At 37.0% G+C, this 22,086-nt stretch overlaps 1 protein-coding gene across 50 annotated transcripts in view; it reads right to left on the bottom strand.

The window, feature by feature from the left end:
- Positions 1-22,086, bottom strand: part of ANK2 (ankyrin 2) — a 386,902-nt gene that overhangs the window by 125,196 nt on the left and 239,620 nt on the right. For 36 of the 50 annotated variants that reach the window (XM_069459130.1, XM_069459145.1, XM_069459126.1 and 33 more), the window contains 5 exons: positions 21,737-21,835; positions 19,118-19,216; positions 6,344-6,442; positions 2,649-2,834; positions 2,174-2,197 (listed from right to left, as the gene is read on the bottom strand). In XM_069459130.1, coding sequence (XP_069315231.1) covers positions 2,174-2,197; positions 2,649-2,834; positions 6,344-6,442; positions 19,118-19,216; positions 21,737-21,835 — 507 coding nt within the window. The remainder of the gene's footprint in view (positions 1-2,173; positions 2,198-2,648; positions 2,835-6,343; positions 6,443-19,117; positions 19,217-21,736; positions 21,836-22,086) is intronic. The other 14 variants (XM_069459132.1, XM_069459141.1, XM_069459144.1 and 11 more) reach the window with 1 other exon arrangement.

Consider the following 22,086-nt stretch of genomic DNA (forward strand, 5'->3'; position numbering starts at 1 on the left):
AAAATTTTAGTAGGAAATTTTTGCAATTTTCACAATAGAAGCTCATCACTTCTTTTCTTATTAAAGTACACAAAGATCTATTATGTGATACTTTTTCTTACTCTCCATAATTTTCACTACTTAATAAAAGATTATGGGGAAAAATAGAAACGGTTGATTGGCTATCACATCCTGTAGTTTTCAGGTCATTTTGCATTGCTCTCTTTTACTTGACATGAACCAAGATGTGCACTGTATTATTTTGGATAGATAATTTTCTACATCACAACCACTATTTTTCTATTGGCTTGATATGTCGGCTTTGATGACTTTATTTTTACAATGTCCTAAGTGAGCATTCAGATACCCCAGGTAATAGAAATTTCTCTGTGCTATCAGCAACATTGACTGCAAATAATTTCTGACTTAGCAAAACACAAAGTAAGAATAGTAAATATCAATCCAAATCCCCCAACTGCGGTCAGGATATTTTTATTTTGCATCACGCCATGCCCAATATGCCTGTCAAAATGAAGGGAAAAAATCAGCCTACGATCTGGCTGTTATTTTATCAAACGTCAAATTTTGATATTTTAGGAAATAATTGACTGAATTTTTTTTTCATTTTTATCTTGATGTTTCCTGTCACCCAGACATATCCTGAATGTGTGTCTGTTATTCCAGTTAAAATTTAATTTCAGAAAAACATATTGACTGTCGGTGAATCATTTTCAAATTATTGAAATATAATAACATTATTTTTCTCATTTGCAAAAATAAACTAATTTATTGCCTGACATAGCCTCATTGATCATCCATGATGGTGCCCCAGGCTGTGAGTCTTGGATGACACCAGGCTGGCAGAAGCCCTCCCAGAGGAATTCCTCTCTGATTAGCATGGAGGTGGGAGGCAGAGTTCACCTTTCCACACGATCATAGAAGGGCTTTCCTTCTTCTTACTCTATTGTCTTCAAGGAAATATATAGAACTCAGTGCAAACCCACCCACACTGCTGCTTTCACCAACGCTAGAGCCAATACTGCTTTCAAAAATGTATGTTAAATAATCATCAAAAAGCATCTAAGCACTTAAAGATATTGAAATCAGTAATTAAGATAACAATTGTATGGAACTGTATAGTTCCAGCCTTGAATAATTTCACCAAGCAGTTGGGCTTTTTGGGGTGGCGGGGTTGGGGGGAGTCTCTGATCTAGGTTCGGTGCACAGATATGGAAAAACAAAAGAAATGATACAGATAATTCAAGCATATTGATGTCTTGATGGATAAATGTGTTAATAGACATGATAATAGTTTTAGAAATACCATTATTTGCCGTAAATACTAAGTAAGAATGCTCAGAGGTCCACAGCTCCCAAAATTCCACAACCCAGTGATCAAATGAGATGTTAGTCTAAAGAAGCAACCTACCTAGTCACTCACCTTTGAGTACAGGTTAAGTTTTATCACATACTTTCAATACTGTTTGGGTCACTATCTCTCTGTAGAAATGGCCAAGGAGAGACTACTAAACACACACACACACACACACACACACACACTCCCCTTGCAGAGGGGCTTCTGAGCTTAATGTTTCTATTGATTTATGTGACTTATTTTGGTATGGGGAAAATATATGATTTCGTGACAAGTATTTTAAGACTTACAAGCAAAAGCAATTGCTTTGTCATGGTGTGCTCAATATCATTGTTGATTATATATAATGTTGTAAAGGAAAAAAGCATACAGGAAAAAAAAAGGGTGACTGCCATTAGATAAAAAGACAAAACATAGTGTCAGAGAAACCATCCTAATTTTTACTTCCTTAAACTCTAACCTGAGAAATCTTATTAAGAAAATTAGAATCTTCCTAAGAAAATAAGATTATGTCTCTCCTTGTCAAAAAGTTGATAGTAAAGCTCACTTAAAATATACATGAGGGAAGAGTATTTCATGCTCTACTCTAATAAACTATTTACATAGTTGCACTGATAAAAATAATGTTTCAAATATATGTGGCATTCAATATTTTCGAATGATCAATTTGCCTAAACCCTGGGGAAAGTGTCCAAATGAATTTCCCATTAATGGACCTTCTCATCATTAGTATGAATTAGTGAGCATCTATTCTAATTGGGCAAAAACTGAAATAAAGAAAAGCAAAAGGTAGATTTTGGCATAACCACAATACTGTACCTCCGTAGTCCTATTCACCATCATCTGAAGCAGTGTTGTGTGAGAAAAAGAGGGAAGATATTACACAATGCAAAATTAAGGCAACAATCTGCCCACTGCAACGGGGCCTACGCCTAGTTCCAACATGCCAAAATGCATTCTACCGAGAAAAGACATCCCCCAAACGCTACACGATACAATGTTACCTTTCCAACGCTGTTTCTATTATTTATGACTGTAAACAGAATAAGGAAGCAGAGTTCTAAGAAGCTGAACCTCCTCTTTTAAAGAAAATCGGCTCACGTTTAATTTTTTTGTTGTTGTTACTGCACCCACTACACAGTCCCGTTCTCTCTGAAATACCTCTGAAAGTAATTTGTCTCTTTTCGTGACCGGAAGTAATTTTGCATTATCACCGTGGCCTACTTCCGTCTCATCCCCCAGGAGGAACCCGGCAACCGGAAACGTCCGTCCCACAAATGCGTCCGGCTCTTACCTTGGACTGGACATCCGCGTTGTGATCGTTCTGGAGCAGCAGCGCCGCGGATTTGGTGTCATCTTTCCTGGCTGCGATATGCAGGGCTGGCAGCCTCACTTTCCCTTTGGTGTCGTTCTCCAAAAGGATGGCCACCGCCTGGTTGTGTCCTTGCTGAAGCGCCACGGCCAGGGGAGTAAAGCCATCCTGGTAAAATAGGAGACAGAAACATCCTCCGTTAACTTTTAAATGCTTAGGATTGAACTCCCAGTAAATTTTTAAACGAATGATTAAGATGAATAAGCAAAAGCATAAAATCTTAACTAGGAAGATTAGAAGCAGATTAGAATCAGTCCTTTGTCACACTGTGGACTAGTGTCTTCAGACTGCTTTCCTGGTTTCTATTCTACACATTTTGAAACACATCTGCATTCCCTAACAAAGCATACTACAAACAAAGTGCTCAGATGTGTATGGGAAAATAAAAGGGAGAACCAACTCTAGGTAATGTCTGCTTATGTAAAGCAGAAAAGTGGGAAGGGTAGAAAGAACAGAGATGAACTCTGACTGAGAATTGAAGATATGGTAACCAAGACAGGGAAATAAAATATGTGATTGACTATGCAAGTTACTAAATACTTTGAATTGGGGAAGACGAAACCACTGGGTAGGGAATGGTCTATTACCAATTCAATTTTGAAAGTTTGAGAAAGAATATGATCTAAAACTCTTTGGCAAATTGGGCAAATTAATTACTTTTGTACTTAGTTGAATTTTATATTATTTAGATCATTTAGATATAACATTACATGTGCTAGGTAATGTAAAAAAAAATCAGCTGTTCAGTTCTAAACTTAAAAAGAGAAAGCTTAAAAAGCAACAGTGTAGATAATGCAAAGTTAGAGGAAACTTAAGGGTAGATAACCATGCTAGAAAACTTGGAAAGATGTGTTTTCACTCAGTAAAAGAGACAAATAAATAGAAAAAATAGAAATATTTTAGGCCCTGTTTGGGTACCAGAAAACCCTTAATCCACAAAAGTTTGAAAAAAAGTTTCAAAGTTAGTTTTCATTTACATAAAGATGAGTGCAATAGGAAGGTACATTCTAGAGACCATAGTTAATTTACCACAATCTAACTACTCATATTTTTTCAATAATAATTTTTAAAGGTAACTGCAGACTTTTGAGGAAAACAATTTTCCTCAGGTGTATCACATATGTTGTGCCACCAACAAGAAAAATTGAATTTTTTTCTTTTTAATAAGAATTAAATTTTAAACAGAACACATAATAGAATGGAAGAATAAAGCATGTAATGTCTTAAGATGCAAAATAGTAGCCTGAATTTAGAACTCTGGCACAAATTAAACGCTCTGTGAATGAGAAAAGCAGACTCATTATCATATACATATTTAAATTTATTACCTCCTGCAACTTTGTGATAGTTTGTTTAAAAAGTAGGAACTTAATTTCTTTCTTAGAGATGAGGCATTTGCTTATAGAACAGAACCTCATTAAAAAGTTTATAGCTTTCATTTTTGAAAATATGTAGGAAGAAGAAAAAGAGTAAAGAAATACTGTATAAAAATGGTAGTGGAGGGACAGAGAATTCTTTTCAGAAAATTAATTTTGGGTCTCCATCGCATGGACTTCATTCTAATCTAGACTTCATGGGAGAAGCCTAAATATTTGGAAAGACTTGTTCAAGTACCTCGACTAACTCTATGAAAAGGAAACCCACATTACAGTTCAGTAGCTTCGTTTTTCGCCATTTACTTACTAGCGCTAATTGCTATAACTATGGGAAATTTTAAAAATTTAAATATCTCTTCTCAAACATGAATTTCATTGTCATAGTAAATAATCTCATAATTGTCTGTTGTTAAAGTGGTCATAATATCTTGATTAGTAATTAATTTTTGCAAATTGGGGCTGCCAACCCAGTTCAGAGTAAGTGCCTTCTTTAGGCATGTTCACACGTGTACATGAGACTGTAGAAGGTATTTATCAAAACAACACAGATAGAATATCGAGTGGCAATTAAAAACCTAGCCATGTAAAGACTTCTTTTTTTTTTTTTTAAGAGAATGATACACTAAAAGAGAAGGTATAAGAGTTTACCCATAGATATGTCTCTTAGTAACTTCTAGAGCCGCTGGTGAGGATTTAATCAATTAAGTTTATAAATATATATAAGTTTATATATATGTTTATATATCTATCTCCAATCATGAAAAATTAATTTTATTTATTTAAATGATGTTTTAAAATGAAACAAAGAACAGGTATCTTGTGTGTCTAAGCTAGGATCCAAAATCCCACAAGATTAATGTGGAAAAGCCGCATATCTGTGTAGTAATCAGAGAGGGTTTTAATTTTCCGAGGATCACAGTGTAAATGGCCTCTACAGATGCAATGTACATAGAAGGATATTTCTGGAACCAGATGGAAATGCCACAGAGATCTAGACAGAAAGAGCCACGAGACAGCTGAGAAGGCCAGCAAGTTGAGTTTTCCTAAATCACACACTAGAAACATTAAATCTATTTGGTAAGTAGAAGAACTCTAGGATAAAGATTTCATCTGATACATGATTATGCCTTAAAGGAAATAAAATAAAACAAATATAGGTTTCCTTATTTTGGTATATTTTTCAGAGGTCTTGATGCAAAGATACAGTGTTGTATTGTTACCCGGGCTTTGCCTGAAGATATTCCTGTGCTACTCATGTAAAGAATGAGTGTCTCAGGAAAAAAAGGGCCCCAAAATCATAAAAATCACGTTACCCATGTGGCAAGAGTGTAAAATCTGTACGTTCTGAACAGAGAACTTGAAATCATTTCATACTGGGAAGTTGTGTTTCCAGTTATAAGAAGAAGACAAGGTTTCATTAATCATAATTTCTTGGGATTTTTTTTTTTTAACTATGAAAATAAGCTGTCAGAAAGTTATTGTAATTGGCTCCATAAAAGTGCTCTCCCAAAGGGACTGGAAAGGAATTTAATAGATTTGAATGACCTCTCTCTCCAGAGCAGCATAGAAGGGAGTTTGTGTTTATTTTGCCTAAAGATGTAATTGCCCAGAATGGAGCCATCATTAGGCATTAAAAATTACCAAGATAGTTTCTGGGTTATAAGCATCCTCTGGTCATCTTTCACTTCAGGTCAAGAATTTTAAGATTTTGTGATTTCTATTCAGTTGTTGCCACAATCAGTCACAAAGCTATGTGTCATCATTTGTGCTTCAATATGAACAGCTTTTTCTTAAGTGACATAATCCACATGAAACTGTGTTAACATACATAATTATGAATTATTTCTGATGGTTAAAAATTGTTCCTTGTATTGGATCTTAACAAAGCTAAAATATTGATGAAAAGAGATGGAGGGAATTTACTATAATCTAATTTTTGAATGGTAGAAAGTTCTCCAAAGGGCTAGAGTATGGCAAATATGGATTTATTTGCCATAAATAAATATGGAAGTATGATTTCGTGTATGAATCAATTGACATGAATCCAAACTGAAGGCATAAACTCATGAAACTGTGTGCACAGCCTGGGTCACTTGTTCATGGCACGGTGGTAAATTATATTAGTGACATGGACATTCCTGGCATATTTTAGACAAAGCAATGGCGATCCACTGTGGCTGGATAAAAAGAGTATGGACGTTAAGATCAAAGCACTCGAGAGTTTAGGGCCGACAGTCTCACCTCTGTGGCAGTGCTCTGGTTTGCTCCATTTTCCAGCAAGTATTTCACGACATCAATGTGGTTCTCTTGGGCAGCCATGTATAAAGGAGTGAAGCCATTCTGAGGACAAACAATAAAAAAAAAAAAAAAGAAAACACATTTTCAACCATTTGTCAAAGTTCAAACCAGAGAAGAATACCACACAAGGAAAGAGCAAATACTGTGACATAAACCTTGGAAATGGTGAAGCTATATGACATTCCTTCACGCTGAAGAAATCACACACATATTTACTGTAATAAAACTCGACAAGATTGCAGTGAGCTAAGTTCCACACCCAGCTTCTAAAGGAGTAAAGAGAAAACGACAGAGAAGAAATATTTCCCTCATTTCCCATCTTCAATTTAGTACCAGAGACTCACATTCCTCATCACCTAACACTGTGTTAAACTAAAAATATATTCATTTCTTTAGTGTATTTGGTATCTCAATACTTATATAGTTCTATAATATATAGAATTCTCACAACATATAGCATCTATATAAAATAGTATCTGTATAATACCTTCTATATTGATCAATTCATAAACTATTTAAAGAGACCATGATTATCTTGAATATAGGCAGTTCAGTAGCACCCTTAGTGGTATAAATTATCACTCATACCAGCCTAGGCTAGGAGAGATGGCAGATTTGAAAATTAAAAAGTCTGGATTTCAATGTTCCGATTGAAGTAGTATGGTTTATACTGAACATCTTTGTATTACTTTTTGAAGGCCATTTTGAAATTCTATCATTCATTCTCACATTCATTTACTCAACTATTTACTAAAATTCAGCCCCTGGTAGCTGGGCCATCACTGAGATACAGTGATAAATAAAACAGACATATCAACCCTCCCGGAGCACACACTGTGCTAATATTATAACATTATTATATAGTCATAGATTTTAAAAATCAATGATATTTTACGACATAAGTTTAAAATCAAATTTAAATTGGCAAATTTTCTTTTCATCAGATCCTCAGGAATATGTAAGGCGCCATTAAGGAAAAAAAACCCACAGAACTTTATGAAAAAGATAACCTGTGAAATAATTCATAAACTCACAAAACCTAACAATTCTCTCAAAACCTTGCCGAAGTCTTAACCATAGGTGAGTCCCTTAAACTTTCCATGCATGAATGAGAAGAAGTAAAAACATAGATGGGAGTTCAGGGATTTTTAAAACAGAGGAGATAAATCGTTTTTAAAAATACTTTTTGAAATAAAAATTCCTCTGTATACATTGTATGGGAGTGGAAACATTACTCAAAATGGCCAAGATCCAGCAAAATATAAATACAGAGTGTACAAGTAGAACAAGTAAAGTAATTTTAAATTAGATTACAAAAAAAAAATCTGTAGGCTTCAAATGGTGGAGGAAAATTTAGAACTAAAAAAGAAATATTATAAGACGAATAAATTACCCATGTTGTAGGATTCAGGCAAAGATTGCGAGCTGGAAAGCATATTTTTAAAGCCACAGCAAGCAGGTGAAATCTTGTGTATTTTAAGAACACTGAAGAGGTGGCGGAAGGATAGAATTAGAGACTCAAAGGAAGGGAGAGCCAGTGAGGATGGTTAAAAACAATGAGTGGGTGTGGAATGGGGCTCGTTCATGGCAAGTAGAAGGCAGGAATGCAAATAAGAGAAGAACTTTTAATAGAGTAAAACAATTTGCTAGCATGCTTTCTTCCAATATAATCGTGTAGAGAGATCAAGAGAAAGAGAAATAGACGTTGCCCATCATCAGGGGAGAGGAGATGTAGCATCCTCAAGCCCTAAGAAAGGTCCCTTCCCTGGGTCTAGAGCCTTCGAGGGACCTCCTCTGACTGCACAGGGCAGGGCATCTCGAGGACCAAGGGGACATGCCCCCTATGACCCCCGGGCTCCAGATTTTTGGGCTCCCACCAGGCACCTGGCTGCCCAGAATCGCTGATTGTTTCCAAGTGTGGTTCCTAGCGCCACTCACGCTGCTTCCCTGGGTTCCTTCTCTCCCGGGCCCAGTGGTACACACACCCTTTGGTAGGCTCAGTAATGGCCCCCAGATATGTCTACGACTTAATCTCTGGAACCTAGAAATATTACAGGGCGAAAGTAACTTTGTATGTGTGATTAAGTCAAAGAACTCGAGATGGGGAGATTATCTTGGATCATCCAAGCAGGCTTGATATAATCACAAGGGTCTCTGTAAGAGGGAGGCATGGAAGGATGAAAAATGTATGTATTTTCTCCTTTTTGGTATAAAAAAGTCAAAGATATCCATAGCCCAGGCTGACACTTGGGGAGTGCAATGAGTGCAGCGTTGTGTCAGTTGTCACAGTAGTTCCAGCGTGACTAACAGGTGCTTCTAGCAACGGGTTATTATTTTGAACATTATCCCTGTGTATTGGTCATTATTAGTTGCCATTCATTGATCTTTACTCAACAAAAATGTGTTTGTTGACTTTTCACGGGCTGGGCATTGTATTCAACTTCAGTTTTGCAGAGACAAAATGCTGGAAAGGTTCCTGTTTTAAGAACTCGCAGTTCAGAGGGTACGATGGACAGGTTAGCAAACTACTGCATTACCACCCAGCAAACACATAGCGAGTCTGTCCCGAAAGTATCCAGCCACGTAGTGTGAAAAATAGAGACATATGGTATATGTATACCATGGAGTATTATTCAGCTATAAGAAATAACGGTGATGTAGAATCCCTTTTGTTCTCCTGGAGAGAGCTGGAACCCATTCTATTAAGTGAAGTATCCCAAGAATGGAAAAATAAGCACCACATGTACTCACCAGCAAATTGGTTTCCCTGATCATCACCTAAGTGCACATTTGGGAATAACACCAATTGGGTGTCGGACAGAGGTGGGGGGTGGGGGGAGGGGATGGGTGTATACCTACATGATGAGTGCGATGCACACTGTCTGGGGAATAGTCACGTTTGAAGCTCTGACTCGGGGGGATGGGGGGGAATGGGCAATATATATAACCTGAACTTTTGTACCCCCATAATAAGCTGAAATAAATAATAAAAAAAAAAGAAAAATAGAGACATTTACGGAAGAAGATACAGGATACAAAAAACATTGTACATAGGACAATGACAACTCAGTCCCCTTCAAAAGAGGCACCTTGGGACCTCACCCAGTTCTCCCAGGCATCTCTTAACCCAACCCACACACGTTCAACATTCCCAGGTGTTCTGCTTGTCGCAGGCCTTCCAGAACGTCGGTCACTTCCAACAGATTCTCCACCATCTTTGAGGCATTTGAGCCACATTTTTATTTGTGCTCCACTCATTGCATCCTCCGGGAAAGGCTTGTGAATCATTGGAATCGTTTCCGAGGAGGAATGTTCACGCTTAACGCAAAATCTGACGCACGTCCATTGCTCTGCTTGCTTAGTCATTTGGAATGAGTTGGCCACACAGCTCACACGCGCACTCAATGGCATCTAGCGCCCCACTGACTAGTACCGTGACGTTGTCGTTGTTCACGCATGCACATCCCAGTCCACTTTCCTTGGCTGCCCGGTTACATCCATGTCACAAAAACCGTTCTCCTTATATTAACCATGGCTGGATACTTTCCGGACAGACCTCATATATAATTAGTTGTTTTTTGTTTTTTTTTAATTATGTGTTGGGTATAAAGAGAACATAGATGAAGGACACAGAACTCAACTGGATAAGGAAATTATGTCTGAAGGAAGACACTGGGGGTCTGGAAGACACGGAAGTTAGAGAAGCAGAAGAGAGATTTCAAACAGAGGAAACACCATAAGATGAGACAACACAAGCCATGTGGGGACTGGCCAAGCATTCACTGCTGGTGTGGACAGGAGGATGATGACAGAGAAGGACCAGCCCCTGTCTGCCTTGCTAAAGAGTCTGAATTTTGTCCCAAAAGCCTTGGGAGTTATCTGTTTTTTAAACGGGTTTGACCTGGACACATTTGCATTGTAAAGATATTACTTTGCCAGGAATAGGGAGGATGAATTGGAAAATGTCCAGATTACAGTCCAGAAGAATGGAAAGAAGCTTTTTGTAATAATCCTGATGAGAAGGAAGAATTATAAATATTAGTAAGATTTTAGTATTTTAAAATGTTAAGAGCCCTGCCCAGCCAACTCAGTCGGTAGAGCATAAGATTCTTAAAATGTAATTTAGTGTTTATGTATTTATATTCTTCCTTGTGATTAGAAAGATTAGAAGTCTGCATTATTTATTAGTTATTGATAACAGTTTTCAGATTTATTAAACAGTTACAATGCTTTTTTTCCAATAGAAATCATGCTATATTGTAAAGAATTTGAACACTTAAAATATTACAAAATAAGTTTTCCTATTTACATTTATAATATATCTATGAACCAATAATCAGGATTTAGCCACTGGTGAGAATTTCTTTTGGTAATTGTATTATCTTGGCAAATTGAATGAGCGTGAGCTAATATTTACATATCTACCTATCAAATGTAGATTTATTGAAGCTCTGGGAACATCTTTAAAGCCAGTTAAATTCATTAATATTTGTATGTCATTTCAAAGAAATTATGCAGAGATAAATGCTGTCAATCTGCAAAGTAATCACTATTTTAGACAAGGATCAAAACTCTAAATTACCAATTTAAAAAATCTTAATCTTTCAGCCTTAATTTTTCCAGTACATATGACTTTATTCTTCTCTTACACCAGTGAAGATTCAACATTTGGATGACTTAAAAGATTCATCATATAAAATTACTTTTAATGTAAGAGTCAATGTTACTATCCATTTTGAAGAGTCTTGTTTATAGCACCAGATTTGTTCTAAAGATTTTCACCTAGGCACTAGACTAGATGTTCTGAAAGTCATGAATATGAATATACTATTGTTCCTGCCCTCAAGAGCAGGAAATATAACAATCCACAGAATGCATCTTTATAGAATCAGCTATAGCTGAAGACATACCATAATTGCCAAAAAAGAAGCATGAATAAAAATGTTGTCAGAGCACTAAGGAATGAGTAATTAATAGTATGAAGAAGATGTACTCTGGCCCAAGAACAGACCTGAGAGGAAATTAGGTCTTAATGAAATCAAGATGGCAGAACTAGAGAAAATAAAATGTTCTTCACTGTTCTCTTCTCTTCCTGTTCCATTTTCTCTGTCTCTCAAGAGATGTGGTATTTGCAGGGGAAGGATAAGTGTCTTTGCAGACACATATTTCACTTGGTGAATTCTGTTCTCTAAACCTGACGATGAGTCTAGTGAACAGTAAAAGAACAGTAAGAGAAATTACCAAACATGGGTAAAAGCCAACGCAAGGAAGCATGTCGAAAGGATTCTTACAGGTCTTAAAATAAAATTTAAAAAATCAAAGATCTCTTGGCCAGATGGTGACACATAAAACTACAATTCATTATAATATATTACCACCCCGCTAAAAATATACCTTCGGTAATTTCATAGATCAAGCATAAACTAAATCACACTCTCTGAGATATACCAAGAGAGTGAGAGCTGATTATGGAAACTCCAAATGGTGTATACATTAATATCTATGTAAACTACGTATTGTTATTTTATTTGTTCTTACTTGCAGTCTTCTATTGCTAAGTTTATTAAATATATTGCAATGATTAAAAGAAACTGCCCTATTTTCCTCGATGAAAATGTTTACAGCTGAAAGGAAATTCATCATTTTACAGTTGAGGAATTTTTAACTGAGAGATTGAGTGACCAGTGACCTGGTGGACTGCTCAGCTGCAGAGGTTAAGGAGAGAAGAGGAGGTGAAAGGGTACGGCAGGTGCAGAGATGCTTGGAAACTTCTACCCTACTCATCTTCAAGCCTCCACACAAGTGGTTACTCTCTCTGAGAGGCCTTACTCAGTGCTTATAAAAATGCTCAGCACATAGTAGGTGTTTGATAACTATTTGTTAAACGGATGAACGAATTAAATAGAACACAATTTGAACTCCTTTTTATGCCTGTGGTGATTTTAACATCTGTCTGCAAATTCTTGGACACTCCTTGCTTCAAAAAGTGGTGCTTCATTCCCCTCGTCTCGAATGTAGGACAGTCTAGTAGTAGTTTGCTTCTAATGCATCGGTTACGGTGGAATTGATGGTGTGAGAATTCTAAGGCGAAGGCTTAGAAGTCATTGCCCTTCTGCCTTCCTGTCTCTTTTGGGGCACCTGCCCTGGAGGAAGGGGTGTCATGATGACACACAGCTATGGCCCCACATAAGAAGGAACTGAGCCCTCCCACCGACAATTAGCCAACCATGTGAAAAAAAAAATCACTTTCAGAGAGAATCCTCCAAGCCCAGAAAAGCCTTCCCATGACTTTAGCTCTGATTAACATCTTCATTACAGCCTCATGAGGCTCTGAGCCACAACTGCACAATTAAGCCACCACTGGATTCCTGGTTCACAGAAACCATGATGATACTAAATGTTTATTGCTGTTTTAAGCCACTAAGCGTGAGGATAATTTCTAATGCAGCAATAGCTAACTACCATAATGTCCAACAGGGTCCTATATAATCTGATGCTCACCTACTTTGCCAACTACAATTCTCACAACTCTTACCCTATCCTACTTCAATTCTTTTTAGGAAAGAAATTCATATCCTGGGCAGGTATTTTCATATTTTGCAGTAACATAACTCTTCCAATGCTATCTAACCTGGAAACCCTAACAATAACGGATTAAACATGACTGGTCCTTTGAAGTTGACTGGGATAACTTTTCAGCAATGTCTTCCCCTTCACCAAACTACCAGGACAATGCTTTTTAAACTGTATTGTGTTCCAAGGAAGTACAGTAAGGCTCCTTCTCGTAGAATGTTGAGTTTTAAGAGCTATCAGTGTTTGAAAACACCATGATAGAGCAGCCATTGATCGCTATATGTTACCCTCCTTTATAGTGTTTCATAATCAGAAAAGATTAGGTTGGCCGGGCGCGGTGGCTCACGCCTGTCATCCTGGCACTCTGGGAGGCCGAGGCGGGAGGATCGCTCAAGGTCAGGAGTTCAAGACCAGCCTGAGCAAGAGCGAGCCATTGTCTCTACTAAAAATAGAAAGAAATGATCTGGACAACTAAAAATATATATAGAAAAAATTAGCCGGGCATGGTGGCGCATGCCTGTAGTCCCAGCTACTCGGGAGGCTGAGGCAGGAGGATCGCTTGAGCCCAGGAGTTTGAGGTTGCTGTGAGCTAGACTGATGCCAGGGCACTCTAGCCCAGGCAACAAAGCGAGACTCTGTTTCAGAAAAAAAAAAAAAAAGAAAGAAAGAAAGAAAAAAGAAAAGAAAAGAAAAGATTAGGTGTTTGCATTAAGAAGAAATGGATGGATTAGCTAACTTGTGCCTATTTGCCTAGATGAAGCAAACTATAGTCTAAAGAAGTTTGAAAACTACAGCTCTGCATGTTAATAATACCCTTCAATCTACATGTTATTTTCAGTTTTCTGAGAGTATGACATCTACTCTCTATAGCTACTGGAAAACATAGTCCATAAATCACACAACCAACCCCAACTGTAGGAAGTGGGAATGGTTAGAGACAGAGCTGGGTTTGAACTTAGTAAAAGGAGAATTCCCCTTTGGAAGAAGCCTCCTGTTTTTTGCAGTGCAGGTCAATGTCAAGATTTAAGTTGTTTTGCAGAACAGAATTCTCCAGCAGCCTGAACCATAACATGCTGGGAGGCTTTTCATCAGACTGCACTGGTTGCGAAATACTACTCTACTTCCCGTCCCAGATACTATGCATCATCTTCTTCCTTTGAATTAGCATCATGAGAGATAAGGTTGGGAAGCATCCCAAATTTATCACCAAGCTTTAAGGTCAGGATGATTCAAATGATGTCCCTAAATATATCGTGAAGGCACAGCTGCAAAGGATGAAAAAAAAAAAAAAAAAAAAAAAACCAATGGTACTAATTGTAGTTACAAAAATAAAGATTGCTTTGTGTACTCTGGGGGTATACTTAGGGCCAAAGAACAAAAGACACGATTAGATACTTATTTGGTAGTTAAGAAGGCATTTGATTAATTAAAACGTCATATACATTTTCTCATGTAATCTGAACTTTCCGGTTTTTAGTCTGGGTTAGGATATTATGAGTTCTTTTAACCACCTTCCTCTTTCCAAAGGTCGTCTTTAAAAAATTACAGCTAAACTATCAAATGACCTTAAAATGATTAATGTCCTGAATCTTTCCAGGGAGGTTAAATTTTATGAAGGGTTTACTGTGTCATCTTGTTTCATTCCCACAACTATACTCTCAGGCACCTGTTAGGAATGAGACGGTGGCTCATGTCATTCATCCAAGGACACAGCAAGTGGCTCAGCTAAGATCTGAACCCTAGAGGGCGCCCAACTCAGTGTCCTTCCATCCTCTTCCGCCGCCCTCTCCAACCAGGATGGAACTGCCTCAGAGAACACCTGTACCCTTACCTAGTAGTTGCACAATTAACCTTCTTCTATCTTTTCCTAAGACATTCACCAGGGATGAGACAGAAAGCACTGCCTTTTGCCATGACCTGTTGATGAAGAATGTCCAACTATTTCCTTAGGCATAAGAATTCTTCCAGTTTTTATTTTCAATGGGTAAGAAATTTGGGTGGTGTCAGTGAGGAGAGAGAAAGCTAAACATTTTATATTTGTTATTTAACCCTAACGGTCCAGGGCAATACTTCATCCTTATATGACTCAAGGAAATTCATATTCACAAGGATTAAGAAGCATGCCTACAGTTTCACAGGACTTAAAACGCAGAGCTGGGATTTGAACCCACATATCACTAATTCTAAAGTTCATGCTCTTACGACTACACCGTTCTGCCATGTGTTTTACCAGCAAATTCCACAGGGGATATTAAATCACGTCTGGGTATTGAGTTGTACAGGCAGTGGGCTCTTAGTAAATTAGCGAATGCAAAAAATATTTTAATAGTTAATTTTTAGATATTTTTGGATTGTCGATTTATATAATCATATCTTCTGTATACAGCATTTTACCTTTTTCTTTTCCATTTATATTCTTTTCATTGTATTAGCTGGGCCTTGAGTACAATTTGAACAGTATCACTAAGAAGAATCCTTTTCTTGTTACTGGCTTTAACGAGAATACTGATGTTTGCAGTAGTTTTTGGAATATTGCCTCTGGAAGCAGCCTAATATTCCTAGTAGGGTAATTTTAAAGAATTATTAAAATTTAAATTAAATCCATTCATCTATTTAATCTGGGTTTAATAAAAAAAAAACTTTAAAATTATCCAACTAGGAATATCAAGCTGCTTCCAGAGGAAATATTCCAGATGAAAATTAAAATTTAATTTCAATGAAATCTATGGAATTTATTTACATATTTAAATGTATCATTTAAATATTAAAATATAGGATCAAAAATCTGTATTACACTGGAAAACTAAACTGACCATAGAAGCCCAGCAATTAGTCCTTCTCAAGACTTATTTTCCAGGCAGCTGCCCAGATAGTATTTGCCCAAATAGCAGGTATTGCGTGGAACTTTATATTTAGAGAAAACTAACCCATATAGATCAAGAACACTGGATATCTTTTAAATAGCCATTTAAAGTTGTTTCTTCACATCTCCAAACTTGTAACTTTAGCCTCGCTGATACCGTGTTCTAACTAAGGTATACTAAAACTACATTACAGATGTTTCAAAAATCCCTACTGTACGACAAGCAAATGTAAACACAACACCTTTGAGGTTTATGATATTCTATTTAGAATTTTCTACATTTGGAATTACTCTCTGAAAGTGATTTTTCAAAAATAATATTTGGTGAAACCACATTTTTTTAATCGGACTTCAATCTTTTGCTATCCAAAACATCTCAGATGAGAATGCTTGTTCTTTTTTTCCATTCGTCTGTAGCTACTACAAGTGTCTCTAGACCAGTAGACTATAAATGTGCTGACTATTAAGTTATTTAAAGGTCTATAGATATCTGTGTTTAGGCTAATGCAATTTCATGTACTCAAATTGACAGTATTCTAAGGAGGTTGTGAAGCCAGTCACAGGAACTGACTTTGTGATGTTCTTCACTATGCCCAGAATAGACAGCAGTGAGCATGTAGAGTGGCCGGGCTAGATGAGCTACTGCTGAATTTGATAATAAAGACAGCTAATAGTTGTTGAGCTCTTACAATTGCCAAGCATTACTCTAAGTGCTGCACATAGATTAATCTCACAGCAACTCTTTGCTACAGGTACTATTGTTATGATTCCCCTATCACAGATGAGAACACTGAGGCACAGGTGCAAGTGTTGAAAGCAGAAGAGTCGGGATTTGACCTCTGTCTGGGATTTGACCTCTGTCTGGGATTTGACCACCTTGGCCTCCAAGTTTGTGTCCTTACTTATTTCACTCCGCTGCCAACCTCAGGCCATGTCAAATGGGATCAATGGCGATTTTCAAGTCTTAAAAACGCCTTTTCTCTTTCATGGCTTTAACGGTAGAAAGGAGTAGAAATAACCAGGGACTTCCAACTATTATACATAGATTAAGTAGTTAGCAGTATAATGTATTTACATACAAACTTATCTTTACCATATGCAGTGAATTATATCTCCCCAATTAAGAAAGAAAATGCATACTAAAGATACGGGTGAGAATAACACTTGAAAAAGAATTATTAGGGCCGGGCGCGGTGGCTCACGCCTGTAATCCTAGCACTCTGGGAGGCCGAGGTGGGCGGATCGTTTGAGCTCAGGAGTTCGAGACCAGCCTGAGCAAGAGCGAGACCCCATCTCTACTAAAAATAGAAAGAAATTATATGGACAGCTAAAAATATATATAGAAAAAATTAGCCGGGCGTGGTGGTGCATGCCTGTAGTCCCAGCTACTCGGGAGGCTGAGACAGGAGGATCGCTTGAGCTCAGGAGTTTGAGGTTGCTGTGAGCTAAGCTGACGCCACGGCACTCACTCTAGCCTGGGCAACAGAGTGAGACTCTGTCTCAAAAAAAAAAAAGAAAGAAAAAGAAAAAGAATTATTAGGAATTTCACCAAACATGAAAACTTTGAAAACATTACGACATAATATAGAATCTAATTTTCATCTTTCGAGAGTTATCATGTAATTAATCAATGTTTGGGGTATAAACAAAATCACTTGGAGTCCATGTGTAGTTACGTAAACTATTAGTTTCTTCTGAATAAAACAAAAGAAAGCAATGATTGCTCTCTATGCAAATTATGTGTTGAACAGTAATGACACATTTTCAATAAATTCACTTCTGCTTTTCAAGGTTTTAGGCATACCTACCTGAAAAATTCCAGTAAGGAATGATAAAAATGTAATCGCTTATAAAGCATCGCAATAAGGAATAAAGAGAATTTAACGGCACAGAAAGGAACTAAAAAAAATGACTACTTCTAAGGAATGCCATGGTAGTTGGCAGTTGGGAAGGAAGAATTACACTTTTTGCTCGACATACTGTTGCATTGTTTCAATTATTTTAAATAAGAATATATTCATGCTCTACTTGTGAAGTGAAGTCAGAGAGATAGATGGATAAATAGGTAGATAGATAGGCAGACAGGCAGACAGACAAATACTCAAAACATATGGAGTATTTAACCGGATATCAGAAGACAGGGGTCACCAATGTGACTTTGAGCAAGACACTTGACTCTGTGGACATCAAATTCCTATAATAAGTGCTACGGACACGGTGTCTCTAACACCCCCTTCCAGTTCTAAACGAAAACAATTTAATTTAATTTAATGAAGGGCATAACATGTGGAGAATCTAAAGGGCTCACATTCCCAAAATAAAGTAAAATATTTAAGAGTTCATCCATTGGAGACTTATTTTCCAAATAGTTAAAAACACTGTCTATATCCTAATACCTCTACAATTTTTTGTTGTTAAACCACAAAGCACAATGCTGAATTAGAAGGTTGAAATTTTTTTAAAACCACTGCAGAAAATAGGAAGAACATCACAATGTCTACCTAGGATGATACGGTGTGTGGAACCTTGCTCCAAAATGCAAGCGGATGGATTAGTAATCAATGGGACATTATAAGAAAGAAGGAAAAGTACAACTACCTCTGACGTCTTTGCAGCTGGTCCAGGTATCAAATGTAAGTGTGTTATGAACAAGAACATTGAACAAATCCATGATCCTTGGGATGTTGATCATTAGCTCAATACATTGCGTTCACATTGATGCAAGAATCTTTGGCTAGTTAAACATATGAAGTTGCACATCTCTGATCTGTCTAAAGGGTCTCAATACAGTTAAATAGTTTTGGGTTCACTCTTGGTCTCTTTTCCATCAGTTAAGCTCACATTTGGGGTGTAAGGTAACCAAAGCATATAATTCCCATGGTAGGGCAGGTTTCCCACCAGAATGCTAAGCTTTTGAAAATTTTTAAAATTTAAGCAGAGAAAATACTTCTATAGAGCCACATGGAACTTGCATGAATAATTCATCTTTCACAGATGTTGTTGATACTCTGGAAAAAAAATCACTTCATATTCTTTTAAAAAATACATAAAGATAATGATATTACATTTGTCCAGTATGCAGTTACATTTAAAGGGAGATTACGATATGTCAAAAAATAAATTTCATTGTATACGTTAATAAAATAATTTGGCTAAAATAAATAACAGAAACATTTTAAATAAATTTATCTGCACGACAGTCAGTGAAACCCATTAAATCAACTTCACAAAACTATTCTAATTTAAATTGATTTACATTAGAGAAAATCTGAATATAATACCTGAGACTGTGCATTGATATTGGCTCCTTCCTTAACAAGAACTTTGACAACTTCTGCTTGTCCAGCCAAAGACGCAATGTGAAGAGCAGTATTGCCTTTCTGTTTTGGAGAAACAAAATAGAAACTATTAGAGATTTCTGAATTTTGTAGACATCAAAATATGCAGGCATTTGTATTTGCTGATTACATCAACTGATTAAAATTTGTCATTTTATCAAGACAGTAGCCCACTCATTAAGGGATTATTTTTTTACATCAAAAAGTTGACCATCTCATATAATGTCTCCCTTTTTATCTTTCACAATACTGGCGTAGTGTTGAGAATATAGAAAAACTGACTTCTTAATGAATCAAAAAATTTGGAGTGCATACGTGTGTGTGTGTGTGTGTGTGTGTGACCAATATCTCATCAAATTCATGGGATTTAAGCAATAACTAAAGAGTCCTTCTGCAAAGAAATATTAACTAAAAAAAAAGAAAAAAAAAACTCTACTGAAACATTGAATTTGTGCCACCTTGCAAAGAAAACCTAGGGATTTTCACTGGTAGAGAAAATGACTTTGCTCAGGTTGTGTTTCCAGTCACTAGGGCACGTGGTTGTTGCTCAAAATATTTCAGCAATAAAAAAATAAATTTTACATGAATCAGACGGAATGTTACCAGTAATTTCCACCATTTGCTATCAAAGTTTACCATCCATGGCACCAAAAACCAATGAAAATAATTTGAACATTTTGCTGAAATAAAATATAGGCCAAGAGATTAAAAATACCTATAAAGTGATTGAAATAAATGACAAAAAGGAAAAAAAATGAAAAAAAAACAGAAACCTATAGAGTTTGGACTCTCTTTCTCTTTCTGCCTCCAGCTCACTGCGGGGCCATGAGCCACTGATATTGTATTTGGGGGACTCAGTTTCCTCCTTTTTAAATGAGATTTTCTTCTAGAAAATTTCACAACTCCAATCCATGATCAAAAGCAAACCTATGTTTCAAAATATCAATAGAGTTTCAAAGAAAAGAAAAATAAAAACAACAGTAAACACTTAAGCAATCAAAAAGTGGTTGGTTTAATGCTATATTAACACGAGCAAATCAAGGGAGGCAAATAATTTGATCTCCATTCAAATCGATTTTGCTCTAGATATTTGTTCAACACTTATTTGATGTGCTAAAGAGAAATGTTAATTAAAATGTTTACTCTCTCTTTATGTTCAAAGTAAAGAATTTATTGCATATGGTGAATGTATATTTTAACTTTGGAATTGCCAGAGAGTTGTTTATTTGTTTTTGTTTCTTAGTGTCTGCTAGAATTGCTATTTACTATAAGCAGGAATAATGTGCACTTTGGCAGTTATGCACGAGGTGTTGGAAATGCAGGTTAACTGGTCATATTTGTAATTCATTCCCATACTGTTTTTGGTTTACTCCTGATTGAATTAATGCCCCAGCCAGAGGCTTGAGTAACTGACTTCTTTTGCATTTTCCACCGTTATAGTATCACATTCCAGCCCTGGTCAGCAGGCTTGGCTCTGATGAGACACTGTATTTTTTTTTTTTTTTGAGACAGAGTCTCACTCTGTTGCCCAGGCTAGCGTGAGTGCCGTGGCATCAGCCTAGCTCACAGCAACCTCCAACTCCTGGGCTCAAGCAATCCTCCTGCCTCAGCCTCCCGAGTAGCTGGGACTACAGGCATGCGCCACCATGCCCGGCTAGTTTTTTCTATATATATTTTTAGCTGTCCATATAATTTCTTTCTATTTTTAGTAGAGATGGGGTCTCGCTCTTGATCAGGCTGGTCTCGAACTCCTGAGCTCAAACGATCCACCCACCTCGGCCTCCCAGAGTGCTAGGATTACAGGCGTGAGCCACCGCGCCCGGCCAAGAGACACTGTATTTTTTCCAAATAAAAATTTCACCTTCAAAAAGACAAAGATTTGTCATCATTGATAATACTTTTTAAAATATCTGTTGTTTATGAAATGAATCCCTGAGAGGTTTGAATCTATTTTAGCAAAATCAGCATCAACAGGGGAGCAACAGTTTCTAGTGTACCAAGCATCTTGTACATTTTTAAAAAAATGAGTCCAATTTCTTTGCAAACATACATTGTAGTGATAAAGTCTAATTTTACCCTAGTAATTCAATCCATGATTCAAAAGCTTCTTTGCATTAGAGTATAGAGGACTCTGTATATCCTCATACCAAACTGAATGAATACATAAGAAGATTCATCAATTTAACTGAAGCATGAAAATTACTGGTTTCCACTGAAAAGTTTACCACATCCATTTATTTAGAAATGATGAAGTACCCTTGGGAAAATAGGCGCTATTGCCCACAGAGGATTATGTCAATCTGGTCCTCTTTGTGAATCAAAGGAGGAAAGACAAAATATTAGAAGCCAGGTTTGCAGATTTCTAGAGCCTCGTGTCTGATACGTCCTTAAACCAAACAATTCAAGCTCTGCAAAGTTTAACGGAGAAGGTTTCAATTTTAGTTCTGCGGAGTTAAGAATCTTGGTGTTCCAGCAAACCTCTGAAATGTACCACTGGGAAATGAAGCTTTAAATCACTTCCTCTTCCCCAAGGAAAATCAATTCTTCCAGCAAGAACATTACCTTGGTGGCGGAATCCACAGAGGACCCTCTGCCCAGCAGCTCCTGAACCAGCCCCACATGGCCTTCCTTGGCGGCCAGATGGAGAGCGTTGAGTCCATTCTGGGGGGAGAAACGACAGCCCTCAGAAGTGAAGTGATGATGACGGGGACAGTGTCCTGATGTCACCCAAGCATATAACCCAGAGACTATACGGACTCTGATCTCTGCATTTTTTTTTTCTTTTTGTATACGCTTGAATCTATTATGTTCAGAGAGACTAATTTCAGTGTCTTTGATTCAGAGGCAAAAAGGTAGATATTCATTAAAAACATGGATTTGGCAACTTCATTTAAACAAACTTTTTTTAAACT

The sequence above is a fragment of the Eulemur rufifrons genome, chromosome 26, assembly GCF_041146395.1.
Source record: "Eulemur rufifrons isolate Redbay chromosome 26, OSU_ERuf_1, whole genome shotgun sequence".
NCBI lineage: Eukaryota > Metazoa > Chordata > Mammalia > Primates > Lemuridae > Eulemur > Eulemur rufifrons.